Source organism: Phacochoerus africanus, chromosome 15 (genome assembly GCF_016906955.1).
Source record: "Phacochoerus africanus isolate WHEZ1 chromosome 15, ROS_Pafr_v1, whole genome shotgun sequence".
NCBI classification, from domain to species: Eukaryota; Metazoa; Chordata; class Mammalia; order Artiodactyla; family Suidae; genus Phacochoerus; species Phacochoerus africanus.
Genome location: NC_062558.1, coordinates 114693056 through 114710441, shown reverse-complemented (window position 1 = coordinate 114710441; position 17386 = coordinate 114693056). Strand labels below are relative to the sequence as shown.

General features: G+C 56.7%; 3 protein-coding genes across 5 annotated transcripts in view; 2 read left to right on the top strand and 1 right to left on the bottom strand.

Moving 5' to 3' along the window:
* Window positions 1-370: 370 nt before the first annotated feature.
* Window positions 371-4109, top strand: CALHM1 (calcium homeostasis modulator 1). The gene is made up of 2 exons (XM_047762609.1): window positions 371-922; window positions 3627-4109. The coding sequence occupies exons 1-2, from the start codon at window positions 371-373 to the stop codon at window positions 4107-4109; spliced, it is 1035 nt and encodes a 344-aa protein (XP_047618565.1).
* Window positions 4110-6097: 1988 nt separating this feature from the next.
* On the top strand, window positions 6098-11588 carry CALHM2 (calcium homeostasis modulator family member 2). 3 transcript variants are annotated; one of them, XM_047761864.1, is made up of 4 exons: window positions 6098-6634; window positions 7937-7970; window positions 8642-9357; window positions 10607-11588. In XM_047761864.1, the coding sequence occupies exons 3-4, from the start codon at window positions 8803-8805 to the stop codon at window positions 11021-11023; spliced, it is 972 nt and encodes a 323-aa protein (XP_047617820.1). In that variant the 5' UTR covers window positions 6098-6634; window positions 7937-7970; window positions 8642-8802; the 3' UTR covers window positions 11024-11588. The 3 variants fall into 3 exon arrangements, with proteins under 3 accessions (XP_047617820.1, XP_047617821.1, XP_047617819.1); XM_047761865.1 differs by having other exon boundaries at window positions 7937-8029; XM_047761863.1 differs by lacking the exon at window positions 7937-7970.
* Window positions 11589-12978: 1390 nt separating this feature from the next.
* Window positions 12979-17386, bottom strand: part of PDCD11 (programmed cell death 11) — a 50032-nt gene continuing 45624 nt past the window's right edge. The window contains 6 exon segments of the mRNA XM_047762679.1: window positions 12979-13302; window positions 14250-14415; window positions 14895-15048; window positions 15579-15747; window positions 16398-16645; window positions 16862-17011. Of these exon segments, the coding sequence (XP_047618635.1) occupies window positions 13131-13302; window positions 14250-14415; window positions 14895-15048; window positions 15579-15747; window positions 16398-16645; window positions 16862-17011 (1059 nt within the window). The 3' untranslated portion in view covers window positions 12979-13130.

The window sequence follows — 17386 nt, the reverse complement described above, 5'->3', positions numbered from 1 at the left end:
AGCAGTCCTGGATTCTCTCCAACGTCAACCTTGCTGGAGAAGGTCTTCCCCGCCCTCTTCCCGCACCTGCAGAGAACTGGTCCCCATCAGGGGTGGCCCTCGTGGTTTCTCTGTGGACAGAGAGAAGCCCAGCAGGGGTGGGACGGGGAGGGGCAGGACTCTGGCTGCACCCACGGGATTGGCCAGCCTGCGCCCTCTCCGCCAGCACCTGGCTAGAAGCTTCCTCAAAGAGACAGTGTCTCCGCCTCTGCCCTGAGCTCTGCCCGTCTCAGCCATGAGGTGGGCACCAGGTAGGCAGAACGGGCTTCAGCAGCATCGCTGAGGCAGCGGTGAGGTGGAAGGAGGCCAGCAGGCCCCGTGGGGGAGTACGATGGACAAGTTCCGGATGATCTTCCAGTTCCTGCAGTCCAACCAGGAGTCCTTCATGAATGGCATCTGTGGCATCATGGCCTTAGCCAGCGCCCAGATGTACTCGGCCTTCGACTTCAACTGTCCCTGCCTGCCGGGCTACAACGCGGCCTACAGCGCTGGCATTCTGTTGGCGCCACCCCTGGTGCTCTTTCTGCTGGGCCTGGTCATGAACAACAACGTGTCCATGCTGGCTGAAGAGTGGAAGCGGCCACCAGGCCGCCGGGCCAAGGACCCTGCCGTGCTGCGCTACATGTTCTGCTCCATGGCCCAGCGTGCCCTCATCGCGCCTGTCGTCTGGGTGGCCGTCACGCTACTCGATGGCAAGTGCTTCCTCTGTGCCTTCTGCACTGCTGTGCCCGTGACCATGCTGGGCAATGGCAGCCTGGTGCCTGGCCTGTCCCCGCCCGAGCTCTCCCGCCTGCTGGCCCGGGTGCCCTGCCCTGAGATCTATGACGGCGACTGGCTGCTGGCCCGCGAGGTGGCCGTGCGCTACCTGCGCTGCATCTCGCAGGTGAGGGGCCAGGTGGCCCTAGGCTGAGTCTCCTCTCATGGACCGGGCCCCTCGGAAAAGGGCCCACCTCCTTATCTCCTGAAATAAGGCTTCCTCTGGGCACAGTCACGCTCCACAGAAGATGAGGCCCCTCAGCCAAGGCTGGGTGTCCCCACGCAGACAGAGCTCTGAGAGGTAGGGGCATATTCTCCCAACTGGGGCCAGAGATATGTGTCTTCCCTCAGGCCGGTGCCACCTGGGGAGAGAGGCCCTGTCCTGAGGGCCCCAGAGTGGACCCAACCTCTCAGCCAGCCCCACATCCTCCATCCTGAGCTCCAGCTTGGAATCCTGAGGGAATTTGCATCCTTTTCCTCTTCCAGGCCTGGGCAGTGGTGAGGCTGGTGAACGGCGGAGCCATTTGGGTACATTTCCCTGGCAAATGCCCCCAGCTGGCACCTCCCTGTTCAGGGAGTGGGAGCTGAGGGTCCCATGCCCCTGGAAGGGAGGCTTGGGGGAGAGAGGGGCACCCCAAAGGCAGGGTTGGAAATTCAGAGCTCGGGACCCTCCCACCCCCACATCCTCTGCCTCGATGGACCCTCACCCTTCTGAACCTCTCAGGCCTCCTCTGTAATCATTGTGCATGAGAGGGACCCAGGCTGTCGCGGGGGCGGGGGGGAGATGGCGGCTGACACCTGGCTCCCCTTCCAGCCCGACCTCTCCCGTGTGGGGCTTGCAGCATGTGAATCTCATGTTCTGAGTGTACAATCTGAACTCTGCTTCCCTCCCAAGCTGCACCTCCTCTCCCATGGGCACTTGTCCTCTGTACCCAGCCACAGGGCCCGGGCAGCTGTCCCTCCACCTGACCTTTAAACCATCACCTCATAAAATAAAAGGGCCCCTGGCTACCTAGTCTACAGACACGTTTCACTTGGCCTTCAGGGGCTGACTTTGAAACTTGAATTGAGAATTAGCTGGCGTCATCTTAAAAACTAGGAGTTTTCACATAAAAATCAGATGTGGATTTCCCTTCACAGCTCAGTGGTTAACAAACCCAACTAGGAACCATGAGAATGCAGGTTCAATCCCTGTCCTTGCTCAGTGGATTAAGGATCTGGCATTGCCATGAGCTGTGGTGTAGGTCGAAGATACAGCTTGGATCCTGTGCTGCTGTGGCTGTGGTGTAGGCCGGCATCTGTAGCTCCAGTTCGACTCCTAGCCTGGGACCTCCATATGCTGTGGGTGTGGCCATAAAAAAAACAACAAAAAAACAGAGTCCAGATTTTCCATCAGGAGATCCAGCCCCACAGGCTCCACATTTCTTTATCAAGCACATGCTCTGCAGCTCCCCACCCTGAGGTCTGCTCTGCTATAAACCACTGAGCCCCACTAAAGGCACGTGGGCTTGCCCTGCCTCCCCCGTCCTGAGCCAGCCAAGTGCAGGTTGCGGGAGCCCCCTGCCCCACAGGGAGTCATTGGCAGAACAGAGTACCCAAGCATCCAGAGCTCTTCAGCGCAGAGTCTGAGCAACAGTCCACTGGTCTCTGTGACCCCTGAGGGCCAAGCTTAGAGCCCATGCAGAGGATGTACCAAGTGCCTCCAACTGAAAGGCAGACAATATCATGAGCCAAAGGAGAGGTACAGAACTCAGAGGAGGAAACTTCACTATGGCCCTGGGAGCCAAGGAAGGCTTCCTGTAGGAAGAAGCAAGGGCCAGATGGCCTAGGAATAGTGGCTACTGAGTACTGAGCACTAACTAGGTACCAGGCACTGGGCTAAGTTGATTATCACATTTAGTCCTCATAACAGCCCTATGGGACAGGTAACTATCAACAGCCCCACTTTGTAGGTGGGGAAACTGAGGCACAGAGAAGGCAGATACTTTTCTCCTACTCAACCATTAAGGAGAGACATACCTCGTTTTGTGCAGCCTTGGGGGTATAGTGGGGAGCATAGCTGCCTTCCAAGGAAAGACATACCTAGTTTTATTGTGTTTGCTTTATTAGGCTTAGCAGATATTGCCTTTTTTTTTTTTTTTAACAAACTCAAGGTATCTGGCAACCTTGCATCAAGACTCTTGGCGCCATTTTTCCAACAATTTTTGCTCACATCATGTCTCTGTGTCACATTTTGGTCATTATCACAGAATTTCAAACATTTCATTATTATATTTGCTACGGCGATCTATGACCAGTGATCTTTGACGTCACTACTACAGCTCACTGAAGGCTCAAATGATGGCTAGCATGTTGTAGCAATAAAGCATTTTTAAATTAAAGTGTGTACTTTTTTATATAACGCTATTACACACTTAATAGACCACAGTGTAGCATAAACATAACTTTTATATGCATTGGGCAACAATGTGACTCACTTTATTGAGATATTTGCTTTATTGTGACGGTCTGCAGTATCTCCAAGTATGCCTGCAGTGGAGACAAGCAAACCCAGGCAGCCTAATTACAAGATCTGCCCAGCTAATTCCTGTGCATTGAGTACCAGGCCTATACACAGGGTGTTTTACTCATGTGACCTCATTTCCGTGAGATGGGTATATGTGTGCCCATTTTACAGAAGAGGAAGTGGAGGCCAAGAGGTGCAGTCATTTGCCTTTGGAGTCAGTGTTCTTTTCCTTAAGGGCCCTGACATAGACCATGCTTTGGGGGTTGAACAGCCTCCTGAGGTCAGAGGGCAGTGCCCACCTGACTCTCTCTTCTCTCCCCTGCAGGCACTGGGCTGGTCCTTCGTGCTGCTGACCACACTGCTGGCATTCGTCGTGCGTTCTGTGCGGCCCTGCTTCACACAGGCCGCCTTCCTCAAAAGCAAGTACTGGTCCCACTACATCGACATCGAACGCAAACTCTTCGATGAGACCTGCACGGAGCATGCCAAGGCCTTCGCCAAGGTCTGTATCCAGCAGTTCTTTGAGGCCATGAACCATGACCTGGAGCTGGGTCATGGCCACGGGGTGCTGGCTGCAGCCCCTGCTGGCTCGCCTGCGGCCTCTGCCACGGACAGGGCCGAGGAGGAGAGGGAGAAGCTACGTGGCATCACTGATCAAGGCACCATGAACAGGCTGCTCACCAGCTGGCACAAGTGCAAGCCGCCCTTGCGGCTGGGCCAGAAGGAGCCTCTGGTGGGCAATGGCTGGGCTGGGGTCGGGCCCCGGCCTTCACGCAAGGAAGTGGCCACCTACTTCAGCAAAGTGTGAGCCACAGCCAGGGGAAGAGCCAGAATGGGCATCTGAGCCCACAGCCCCTTGGACCCCCAGACCAGATGGCAGTAGGTCCCTGAGCAAACCCACATGCCCAGGCACTCACCTGCCCACCTGAGGCAGACAATTTGGAGCTGGAGGGGACCTCGGTCCTCTAGCTGTGGCCCAATCTTGGAGGGCCCTGAGGCCATGAGCAGTATTAGTCAGAAAGGTTCAGAACTAGCTTAGGGGGACAAGCTCCCACCTGCCCAGCCCCTCCCAGGCCCACTTTACCCCTGGTTCACCATCTCCTCTTAGGTCCTACCAGCAGCCTTGCCTCAGCATCCACTTATCTCTGATGTTTCAGGATCTCTGTTCCCTTGTGCTCGAAGCTCAGGGAATAGGAGGGTGTCCGGCCAGCTAATGAGGCAGGAATCTTCTGATTTGGGCCAATCTCTTGAGGCTGAGCAGGCCAAGGTGGGCCATAAGGACATGAGTCTCACCTGGCAGGACACACCTGTGGTCACAGTGATTAGACAAGATGCCAGAAGCTGGACCCGCTCAGAAGCCAGGATGTGTGTTCACCACGGAGGTCACTCCACATTACCAAGGTGATCTGCCCATTAGCACTGGGCACAAAAGACCTCTGTCTTAGTCCATTGGAATGGCTATAACAAATACTGCAGACTGGGTGGTTTTAAACAACAGAGACCTCTCTCACAATTCTGGAGATTGGAATTCCAAAACCATGGTCCCACCTGGTTGACCCTCTTCCTGGTTTGTAGCTGGCGCCTTCTCGCTATGTCTACACATGGCAAAAGGGGCTAGGGAGCTCTCAGGAGCCTCTTTGCTAAGGCAAGGACCCCACGCCTAAACAACTCCCAAAGGCCCCACTCCCTAATACCATCGCCTTTGGAGGTTAAGATTTGACATATGAATTTGGGGACACATTCAGACCACAGCACATCCCACTGAGGGGACCGTCCTGATACCTCCCTCACATCTAGGTCTCGGGTGGACTCAAGACCGTCCATTTAGAAAAAGAAACTGATGTCTTCCCATTTTTCCCAAAGACCCCAGGGGATGGGGAGCTCTAAAGTGCTGAGAGGATCTGCCCTGGGGTGGGATTGAAGGAAGAGCCATGGGAGGGGAGAGAACGGCTCAGACTCAGTGAGACAGAACCGGGGCAAATGCTGGCTCTACCACTTACACACTGTGTCCCTTGGGCCAGTTGCTTCATTTTCTGTGCCTCAGTTTCCTCATCTGTACAAGGCGGCTGAGGCTCCTGCCTCCTGAGGTTATGTGAGCATTAAACAGGTGAGGCGTGTAAAGCACAGAGCACATGGTAGGCTCCCGGTCTCTGGCGGATAACATGTGTGTTGATTTCCAAACCTGAGGCTTTATCCTCCACCTCCCAGTGGGCATAAGGTGGGGGGAGGGTGGGACGTGAGGAACTGGAGCAGCTTTGTCAAGGAGGAAGCTGAGGGCCAAGAAGATGTAAGCCAGCCTTGAGCCATAAGTCCCACTCACCCAAGAATACATTGAGGGGTCTGGGGGGCTCTCCCTTGATCCTAGAGGTCACCTAGACTGTCCCTGGACAGGCCTCTCCCTTTTAGTGCTCTTGACCCATGACTTCTCAGCCTCAGCTTGCACACTCCCACAGACGGGGAGCTCATGACCACTTTCTGGGACAGGCTAGGCAGTTCCGGTGTTGCAAAGGGCTTCCTTTGGAAACCTGTCTCCTTGTAATTTCTGCCCACCAGTCAGAGCTCTGCCCAGAGGGCCTCAGAAAATCCCTAGAGTTCAGAATTTACTCATCAGCACCCCAGAGATTTGAAGCAGCACCTGGGGAGTTAGCTGAAGTGTGGACAGAAGAACTGGCAGGGGGAGGGTTTGCCCAGACTGGGGCAGGACGGCTCTGAGGGAGGAGGGGCAGAGTGGGGAGGGGGGCTTCTGGCTTTGCTGCCTCCGCTAGGAGTCAGCAGCTTTCTGATGGCGCCTTTCTCCTAACCCTGCTGGGGGCTCCATCTGGCAGCTTCTATCGGGTGGGGAGTCAAGCAGGGGGCACTTGCGAAACCGGCCTGGAGGGCAGGCTCAGGCCAGATCTCCCCGGAGGCCCCCTGCCTGGCCCTCAAACTGGTCCCACTGGTGTGGAGCCTCAGAAGGCAGACAGGGCCAGGCTTCTGAACAGCCGCCTCCACTTCCTCTCCCCTCCCTGTGCCGCCCGCGCGCGGGGCCGTCCCCCCTGCTTGGCGTCTGTAGGCGATTTTCCACTGGCTGGCGGGGCGCGCGGGCTGCGGGCCTGCCCGTGGATTCTGCCTCTTTTCTGGAGGTAAACTTTTCTGAAGACACCACCAGCCCCGGGTCCTGCGGGTCTCTCCCACAAAGCAAAGCAGGAGGGAGCCCCGAGAGCACCAGCCACTCTGCCAGGCTGCCTGCCCTGGAGGCCCACACCCCAGGGGTTCCGTCGATGCCCTGGTGCCACTTGGAGAGCCCAGCCCCACGCAGAGGCCAAGGCCGCCAGTGCCCACAGCTGGTTCCAGGTAAGGAAGGGGAGCATGGCAGGGCTACTCTGCAGCTGCCCAGGGGGACTGTTCTGGAGAGGGAGGCCCCCACACCCCAGCCGCCTGTTTTCTGTTCTGTTGTTGATGGAGGTGCCCCCAAGGGCCTCAGTGTGACCCATCCCTGGCAGCCTGGGGCAGCAGTCTCAGAAAAGAGGCTGGTCCCTCCTCTGCCCACCACCCACGAGTGGTCAGATGTCTTATACCACACTTCGGGGGGTTTCTGAACCCAGGGGAGCATATTGGGAGCCTTGAAGCCAAGAAGGGAAAAGGAAGAGGGAGAGGGGGGTGCCTTTATCTGGTCCATCCCCGGCAATATTACAAACTCCCCTGCTCTGGGAGTTAGGACTGGAGCCCCCCCAGGACCTCAGGCAGTGAGTTGGGGAAGTCAGATCCCTCCTCCTCCTTCTGGCAACCCACGTGGCTACTCAGCTCTGCAGCAGCCCATCTGGCAGCCTTGGCATGCCCAGGAGGGGCAGGGGTCTAGAAAGGAGGCACGGAAGGAAATATGGGCAGGTCTCCCCATCTTCGTTTGCTGCCCACCCCACCCCTTCACCCCCCCAGCGCGACTGGCCGGAGGACTTTTGTTTTTCATCGGACTTTTGTTTTTCATCATCGGGATGGGAAGAACACAGGGCCACACCCTGGCCTGTGTGGGTGGAGCCTGGGAAGGGAGTGGGGGCAGAACACGGCTGGAGCCTGAGGCCATGGCCACTTCCTGGCAGGCTGCCAGCCCCACGGCTGCCCAGCCCAAGGCAGAGCAGGCTCAAGAGGGTGGTGGGCACAGCCAAGCCCTAGCCTTCATCAAGCCTTCCTGTTGCTGACAGGCTGGGCAGTCTGCAGGCCCAGGACCCGTTTGGAGCAAGCCTGCTGGAGAGGGAAGGTGCAACAGTGGGGATGGGGCAGCTCACCAGGGCTGTCGTGGGTGTGCCCAGGGCAAGGTCAGTAGAAGACCAAGGAGACAGAGGGCTCATTTAGCTGTACCCACCCATGTCCACATCCCAGCCCTCCTTAGGTCATGCGTGCAAGTCCTGTCCAGGCACCTCCATATTTGAAGAGCCTTGAGCAAGACACTTTATCCTCCTGTGGCCTTAGTTTCTCCATCTTCACAGGAAGCAGGATCATCCCCCACCCACCTCACCTCTGGGAGGGGTCTTAAGGACTAGACAGGGCGAGATGGAGGGTTTCACCTACAGGACGGTTATCAGGCTCTGCTTATCCCGTCTTTCCCCATCAGCATCCCTAAGAGAGCAAGAACTAGAATGACTTATCCTCTTTTCACAGATGAGGATGCTGAAGTCCAGAGGATGATCATGAAGTATGTTGAGTCAGGATCTCCTAAACCGGCCCAGAGCCCGAGGTCTCCAAAATGAGGAGGTTCCTACTATGAACTCCAGGGATGTTGCACCAGGCTCACCACTGACTGGAGGCCCCTCCCTCCATCCCGCCCCACATCACAGGGTCAAGTTCAAGTCCCTTGTCCACCAGGACACTCATTCCAGCTTTTATGCCTTCATGGGCCAGAGGCCTTGAGGACATATCCTCCAAACAGTCCTGGGTCCCTTCACACATTAGCAGGACCTGGAATCCCAAACGGGAAGCCAGTAGACATCCCATATCCCCTAATGCCAGAGGGCTATTCCCAGGCCCTGTTTTAAGGGAAGTTTGCGGTGGTGACAAGAACCTAAGTGTCTGAGGCAGACAGACTCGAGACTGCATCTCAGCTCTGCCACTCCCATGTGAGCCTGGCGAGCGCTCACCCTGAGGCCTCCACCTCCTGTCACTGGAGGTTAGAGCCGGAGCACAAGGATGGGCAGTGAGGGGTGTGAAGCACCTGACAGGTAGTAGGTGTGAACAGTGGCTTCTCTCATTCCACCCAGGCCCCGGGGCTCCCCAAGTCTCCTTCCTTTCTCGCCATCCTGGCTAAACGATACCCCCCAGTTGCTGTTTTCAGAGGCAAACACTGATCAGTCATGTACTGTCCCACAGGAAGCACGAGGCCAGCCGCCGCAGAGGATAAAATGCCAAGCCCATGCTCTGCCTTCAGGTGCCCAGCAGCCCACACGCTTTCCTAGTCCCACCAGGAACCGTCGGTCTCGGTCCCTTCCTGCCTCCACTCTTGCTGTTGGTCCTCCAGCTGACCTGTCACCATGGCAGCCCTGATTGCAGAAAACTTCCGCTTCCTATCGCTCTTCTTCAAGAGCAAGGATGTGATGATCTTCAATGGGCTGGTGGCCCTGGGCACGGTGGGCAGCCAGGAGCTATTCACTGTGGTGGCTTTCCACTGCCCTTGCTCACCAGCCCGGAACTACCTGTACGGGCTGACAGCCATCGGGGTGCCCGCCCTGGCGCTCTTCCTCATCGGCGTCATCCTCAACAACCACACCTGGAACCTGGTGGCCGAGTGCCAGTACCGGAGGACTAAGAACTGCTCGGCTGCCCCCAACTTCCTCCTCCTAAGCTCCATTGTAGGCCGTGCGGCTGTGGCCCCTGTCACCTGGTCTGTCATCTCCCTGCTGCGTGGTGAGGCCTATGTCTGTGCTCTCAGCGAGTTTGTGGACCCCTCCTCGCTCACAGCTGGAAAAGAGAGCTTCCCACTGGCCCACGCTACAGAAATCCTGGCCAGGTTCCCATGCGGGGAGGGCCCTGCCAACCTGTCAGGCTTCCGGGAGGAGGTCAGCCGCAGGCTCAAGTACGAGTCCCAGGTAAGGCTGTATCAAGGGAAGCCCCTTCTCTTTCTCCCTGACGTGATGGCTGGTGGGGAAGTGCCCAGATTGTCCTCAGGGGCTGAGCTCTCCAGGAAAACACTGGACTGTCAGCATCAGGCATCAGTTCAGTAACTGTGGGTTTGCTCTTGGTGGGGCAAGAGTCAATTCCATCCCAAATAGGAAAGTTTTAAACATTAAAGGAACACTCTTCTTGCTTAGACTGAGTCTTGATCCCAGTCACAGATTAAGACCTTTGCTCCAGCCAGACTGAGATGAACCCCAGCCATCCAATGAGTTGATAGTGCCGTGTGGCTGGCTCACGGGACCAGCAATGTTCCCAGCCTAGGGAAGGCCCCTGCCCAGTACTGAGTCAGCCTCAGGCATCGCTGACATCAGGGGAGTCCCTGGAGACAGGAAGGGCTGTCCAGTCAGAAAGCAGCAGCTCCCGCCTTGATCCTACGCTGCTGGCTCAGTTCTGAAGGAGTTGGTCAGGGAGAGAGGGCAAGGGCAGAAACAGAAAAACGGCTGAAGTATTAACTCAAGAGAAGCAGGGTGAGAGAGAGCACGTGCGTGTGTGAGCGGAAAAAGCACACAATTTTCTAAGCATCACCTCTGGGGTCCATAAAAACACAAGTGGAAAAGGAGGGCCAGAGATGACACCAAAGGGGGTGGAAGATGATAGAGAGAAATAAAATTTATTTGATGATGATCCAATGTCCACAGATCTCTGTACAGGCTTAACTGGGAAAACAAAGATGACCTTGACTGTCTAGCTTTCAATAGGCTCACAGCCAAGCAAGACAAGCACATGGGTAAGATTTTAAAATGAGGCAGAGTGACAATATAAAATGAGGAACCAGGCCACAGGGGACTCAAGGAAAGCAAGTCTGCAAGGGGCTTCTGAAACCTTCCTGGAGGTGGCATCAGGGCTGAACCTGGCAGTCTGAGCTGGATTTTGGTGCGCTGAGATGATGTGGAGGGGACCCTTGGGGCTGAATCTAAGACCAGAAAAGGTATGAGTTCAAGCAAGTGAGGGCAAAAAGGAGGAATCCCAGTCAGAAGAGCCTGCTGCCGGTGGAAAAGCGGGACCTGGGGCCAGGGAAGGACAGAGCCAGCCCTCAGGGGGTTCTGAGGCCAGGTTCAGCTCGGCTCACTGGCTCTGACCAGCTCCTGCTACTTCCTCTCGGGCGGGTGGGACTGCAGGCAGCCCCTTGCCCGCCCTCAACCCTGCCCCTTCTCTGACCAGCTCTTCGGGTGGCTGCTCATCGGCGTGGTGGCCATCCTGGTGTTCCTGACCAAGTGCCTCAAGCATTACTGCTCCCCACTCAGCTACCGCCAGGAGGCCTACTGGGCACAGTACCGCACCAACGAGGACCAGCTCTTCCAGCGCACGGCCGAGGTGCACTCGCGGGTGCTGGCTGCCAACAACGTGCGCCGCTTCTTTGGCTTCGTGGCGCTCAACAAGGATGACGAGGAGCTGGTTGCCAAGTTCCCAGTGGAAGGCACACAGCCGCGGCCGCAGTGGAACGCCATCACTGGCGTCTACTTGTACCGTGAGAACCAGGGCCTCCCACTCTACAGCCGCCTGCACAAGTGGGCCCAGGGTCTGGCGGGCAACGGCACGGCCCCGGACAACATAGAAATGGCCCTGCTCACCTCCTAAGGGTCCTGGTCCCATGCTCTTTGCCGATGACACGGCTTGGCCCCAGACTGAACCTCACTGCCTGCTCACGGCAGGATCAGAGGGGACTTTTTTTTTTTTTTAAACTATAGCTTTTGGGGGAAACTGGCCAGAAGAAAGGAACACAAAGTCAAAGTGGGGTGCAGATATGAGAGCAAGCAGACAGCATGGTCAGCTCTGGCGGGAAGGCTCTCGGACCTGAAGAAGTTTCCTCTCCTGTTGCCTCCAGTCACTCAGTCAACAGCTTTGGAGAAAAGCCCCTTTCCCAGATCTGGTCCTTAATCATGATGATGACTGGAGGTCCTTAACGATGTGGAGGACCTTTTATGGGCAGGACCCCTTGGCTGGGGAGCCCTGGCAGCAGAGCCAGGTGATGATGACACTCACCAGCAGGCGCCCTTCTATGAAACAGTGTGCAGCTCATTTGCACCTAACTGCATTCGGACACCTGGCTCAGTGGTGCTCCGCTGGGAAGCGGCCCTCCGATGTATGCCTTCAGCTTTATTTTATATACATTTCTGATAAAGCTTTTCTTAGTATAAAGGAATTCAGCCTGGTGTCGGGGTGACTGGATGGGCCACAGCAGGCTGGAGGACAAGGGGACAGGCCCGAATCCCATTCCCGGGGAGGGAAGAGGAGAGAGACCTGGGGCAAGACTGAAGAGGAGGGAGGGAGGCCAGGGTGCAGGGCCAGGTGTTCCCACACTCAGGAAGGCCCTGGGGTGCCTAACTGGGTTCAGTTAACTGATTTGATCTGGGAAACAGATGGAGCCTGGCCTTTCTCAGAGGGAAGCTCGGCCTAAATTTCAGGAGCCGGCAGATTCCGCACCGGCACTTAGTAGGGTCTAGCTCTTGTAACCCAGGGCTAGTGACCAAGCACAGGCCAGCCCAGCTTGGCCTCCCTCCCGTGCCCGACCTTGCTGGAGCACCTCCGCCACCTCTCCAACCTCTGATGCCCTCTCCCTTGTCCCCATCCTGCTTTCTGGCAAATGACTCAGTCATTTCCCACGGAAAAGCTTTCCAGCTCTCAGGACATTTAAAGCTCTGCCTAAGAAAACTTTTAATTCCCTTAAGATCAAGCCAAAAATGAACTGGCTTTGATGACTAGCTGAGTTTGTGCTGGCCTCTAAGAACCTGGGAACAAACGGGATAGTTACTTACCAAAGGAGGCGGAGAGCCAGTCTCTCTGGGAATTCTTCAGGGAGGTGCGGGTGGAGTGGCCCGTCATGTCCCCATCATGCCCCCTTCTCCTCCAGGCCTCAGGGAACAACCATCATGCCAATCAAGGCTCTGCCAGCAACCTCTCGTTAGAGGAGCTACAAGGAGACAGAGAAGCTGTGCCGCTCCCAAAGCCCCACAGCACATCTGTCTAGGTCCCCGTGGAGTCTCCCACTTGCCAGGCCCCCACAGCACACAGCATACGTGCGCTCACTGAACCCACAAAACCCATCAAGGTAGGGTTTTTTAAATCCCATTTCACAAACGAGGCACCCAATTCAGAGAGGTTAGATAAACGGGCCCCAGTGGCCCTGGAAAGAGACCTCACCAGGTGGTTTAAGCCAATACCTGTGGCTCTCCTCTCAGGCACCAGCTTCCCTAATTTTCCCTTCTGGGCTCTGCCTTTGCCCTCCTGGCCCAGCCTCACGGCCTCCACGAAAAGGCACAAAAATCTAAGTGAATGCCTAGAGAGCCCATTATCTCAGGGAGTGGCCTACTCCCTGGACCCTGCTGACCCTCTCTGGCTGGACCAAGGGCCTACCAGGGCCAAAGTGGGATCTTGACCACAGGGTCATCGGGGGTCAGCCCTCCATTCCTGCTCCCCAGGAGAGACAGCTTTGCCAGGAGCCCAGAAGTCTGCTACCTGCAACTACTAAGCAGCCCTAGAAAAGGAGAAAGATGAAATAATTTGGTTCTTAAAATTAAACAAGCAAAAAGGAATTGTGAGAAATCTCAAGTTCTTTTTCATCTTGACAAGATCACCCCAAGGATGCTGCAGAAAAAGCAGCACTTAAATAGAGTCCCCAGGCAACACAGTTTTTCAACTGCCCAGGTGCCTGGGGTTGCCACTGGCCCTCGGAGCCAGCCGGCCGCTAGTCCCCCTCCAAGGAGCTCTTGGCCTCCACGTATTCCAGGGCCTTCGCCTTTACTGCCTGCACGTCCTTCTCGGTGCCATGCTGCTTCTCGTAGTCCAGGTAGCGCTTGAAGAAGAACTTCATTCGCTTGGGGGCCAGGCTCAGGTGAATGACCCGCTCAAAGATGTCCCTGGGAGGGAGAGCAGCCAGCGTTTGGCTCTTGGTCGAGGGCCACCCGATGCCTGGCTAGCCGTCACCCCCTTGCTCTAGGCTCTGGAGGCCGGCCCTCTGTCACTCGGCACTCCCACACCTCTACCGTTATTTTTATTTCCGTTATAAACGCCCATCAGGTCCGTGGGGAGAGAACACCACCCTCACTTTCCAGAGGAGCAGGCAGAGATGTTAAAGGACTTACTGGCCTGAAATCACACAGTGAATCAGGACAAAGTTAATGGGATGGGGATCCCACGGGATCTCAACAGAACACGGATCTGTGAGGAACCGCACCCTCGGCATATGCAGGTTCCCAGGCTAGGGGTCGAATCAGAGCTGAATCGGAGCCGCAGCTGCCAGTCTACGCCACAGTCACAGCAACACCAAATCCGAGCCACATCTGCGACCTATACCACAGCTCATGGCAATATCAGATCCTTAACCCATTGAGAGAGGCCGGGGTTGAACCCACATCCTCATAGATACTGTCAGGTTCATTACCATGGAGCCACAACGGGCACTCCAAGGAAAGTTCTGCTTCAAACTCCCTAAGAGGCCTGGGGGAGGCACTAGTTCTTTGTGGACCTCAATCTGTCCAGCCCTGGGGGGATGCTGAGGGACAAGGGTGAGATCATGCCTGAGAACTTCTCTGCAATGAGAGCCAGGCTCAGAGTTAATTATGAGGAAAACCCTAGTCTCCCAGCCAGGGGCCGGGCTACCTCCCACCCGAGGTTCCAGACAAGACTAGAGGCTGGCCCCGAGGCAGGAAAAGGAGCGGAAACACGAATGTCACGGGACCCGCTGTGTCACGTCAAGCCGTTTCCCCAGACAGAGGAAGAGGGGTGCTGGGGGCCGCTAAGGGGCGAACACTCATCTACTTGGCCAAGCCAGGGAATTAGGGCTCCATCTGTCCCCCCCTCTCACCGGACTTCCTTCTGGCTGCCGTGCTTGATGATCATGTCGATGTAGACTGACCAGACATCGGTGCGCTTTGGGTAGGTGCTCAGTGTGTTCTCGAAAATGGCTTTGGCCCGCTCTGCATCTCCCAGCTGGAACTCAAGCTGGGCAAACTTGGCAATCACATCCACATCTGCAGGGAGCAGACAGCTCAGAAAGCAGACACATGCCCTCGTCACAACACACTGTGCTACAGGGACAGAGTCAGACACCTGACTCCCTGCGCTTGGGTCCTAAGACCTCGGTGATGACAAGAGGGATGATGGAGTGGGTTCAGGGCCAAATACACAGATGGGCACTGATCTCTGACTCCCACAGCAGACACCCCACTCCCAGGAGTGGGAGGGGGAGCTGGGGGTGAGCCATGGGATAGGCAGAGGCAAGAGAATTAGTGCCAATGGCTTTCTGTTCCTCTGTCTTTGGAGTTTAGCTTTTGAAATGCGACACGTGCTCTGCTCATAAGCGTATAATCAATACAGACAGCAACATACCCTCCGCAAGGCTTTCCTTTCCCACCTCTTGGATGAGAAGACCCCACCCCTCTGCCCAGATGTGGGAGAGCCCACTGTGCTCGGGAACTGGGCCGGCAGGCGGGCAGGGATGAGCACTCACGCTCTTTCTTAGGCAGGCACTCGAGGGCCCGCTGCATCACGCGGTGACTGGCCCCAGCCTGGCCCCTCCGGAGGAGAAAAGCGCCGTATTTGATCCAGACAGCTTTCTCCTGCCTGAAACGCTTCAGCATCCGGTTGTAGAGCTCACCAGCCTCCTGTGGGAAAGACAAGGCAAGCTGAGGAGATAGTGACAGACAGAGGGGGCAACGACAAATGGGGAGCTACACTCACAAGGAGCTGGCCCTGGCCTCACAGGCTCCAATCACTACCCAGGCCCCGTTCCAGGAATGAGGGGAGCGGGCAGGCGCACAGGGTGGGGGGAGCACATGATGGGGAGTGTCCCTCCTGATCCTGTGCCATGAGCAAGTCCTAGGACTAGCAGAGAACGTGAGCATGACAAGGGTGACAAGGAGAGATGGAAAGGGGCTATGTCACCTTCTGTCTGTGACACGCACTGGGGTCCACTGTCCCTTCACTTCCCTCATCTTGGCCCCACATCCCTAAAGCACATCCAAGTGGGGAAATGACGTCTCCCACTTGGAAGATGAGCAAGCCTGGGGTGGGACTAGGTCCGGAGGCAGGGGTTCTCCCCCAAGACGTCCCCGCTGCCTCAGGGACATCCAGGGGCTTGTTTCTAAGCGGTTGGGGACCCTCCGGCAGCAGGCCGCCTGGCCCAGACTCCCACCTGGAATTTCTCCGACTTGGTGTAGATGTCGGCCAGATGGAGAAAGACCTTGAGAGGCTCGTTGTACTGCACGGCCCGCTCGAAGACCTTGGTCAGTGACTCCTGGGAGCCATACATGTTCTCTAGGTTCAGCAGGGCCACCCACACGTTCAGCTTCTCCTGCTCCTCTCTGGAGGGAGAGCGGTCAGCACGTGAGCTCCAGCATCTCAGCCCAACGAGGCCCCCACGCCCACCTAGGGACTAGAAACCACCCGCCCCCCCAGCTCCACGTCCCCACTGCAGCTCACACAAAGCGGGAACCCCAACCTCACAGCTGCAGGGCTCCCCTGGTTTCCGCCTCCATTCCTGGGAAGGAAGCCTATCAAATCTCAAAGCGACCTAAGGTCTGGGCTGAAGGGACGAAGAAAATGACGCAAAGGAGCACCATTCCTCTCCACTGGCCTTCAGGAAGCCCGCTCTACCCTCTGCCCTGCCTGGAAAGTGGCCACCGACAGGGTTTCCACCCAGGTACGTGGAGAGCTGCTTGCCCTCCTCTACGTGTGCTCCAGGAGGGGCACCTGGGGTGCGGGACTCGGGTAAATGTTACTCTTAGCCACCTCGGTGAAGAAGACCGTAAAATATAAATAAGCCGATCTAGTTCACAGACTAACTATCTGAGAGAGTCCGCTAACCCATGAGGCCAGGTGGCAGCCACCCAAACTGCGGCTGGCCTGCCAAGGAGGAAGTGGCCCACAGGCGGCAGGGCCTGCAACCCGGGGAGAAATCCCCCCACCCCCACCCAGGAAGACCCGGCCGCACGGCAGGGGGCGAAGCCAGGACCTAAAGGAGATGGTCTTGAGCGCCCTCTCGGCCACAGCCCGGGCCTTCTCGATCTCCGTGGCCTGCAGGTGGAAGGCCATGTATTGCAGCCACAGGATGGAGCTGTTGGGGGAGCTCAGCACCAGTCGGTCAAAGTCATCTGCAGATTCCGGCTGTCGCCCGGGATCCATCAGTGCCTCCTCAAGGCGGGACAGCTCTTTCTCTGCCTTCTTCTTCTCCAGCTCCCTTTCCTTCTTGCTCTTCTTCTTCTGTTATGCAAGGCAGAACAACAAGTGAGCGATCTGTTCCTCGGACCCTGGGGAGGTCTGCAGTGGAAGCTGGGGGCCGAAAGAGCAGTCCACAAGCTCCATAAATACTCCCTCCAGCCTGAGACGGGCCCACACCGCCGGAAGAGACACCCAGGCAAGGACAGAGCGCCAAGTGGCCCTGCCAAAAGGACAAAACCCTGGAAGACAATACAGCACCGTGGCTTGCTCTGGCTTCTCATCCTCCTCGCTGTCTGAGCTCTCTCCGCGAGGTGGCAAGGCCGGAGTCAGGGAGTCCAGCCCCACGTCCCAAGTGAAGCCAGAAGACAGCTGCAGCCGGGGCGCTTCTGCCAGCCTGGTCTGCTTCTCCTGGAGGATCACAGGTGCACGTGAGGAAGCACTGGACACGGGCTGCCCCTGGTCTCCAGCTCCTTCCCTCCTGGAGGAGCAGGGACTCCCACGGTGCCCAGAGACCTCTCCTCTGCTCCCAGGGCCAGGCTAGGCCCCAGTCCACTGCGGAAACCTCACGGTAGTGACATAAAAGCTTTCTTTGTTAGTAAGTAAATCTAAATAATAATTTTTGAACTAGGTATGCATACACATATATACCCATGTGTATAAAACAGCAGTAGAGCTAGGACAGAGGTATGAAAAAATGACACCTAAAGTCTGGGAAGCCTTCCACACCCATCCTCAGGTCCAGGAGTGCTGTCCTCACTTCTCAGACCAGGACCCAGGCTCAGA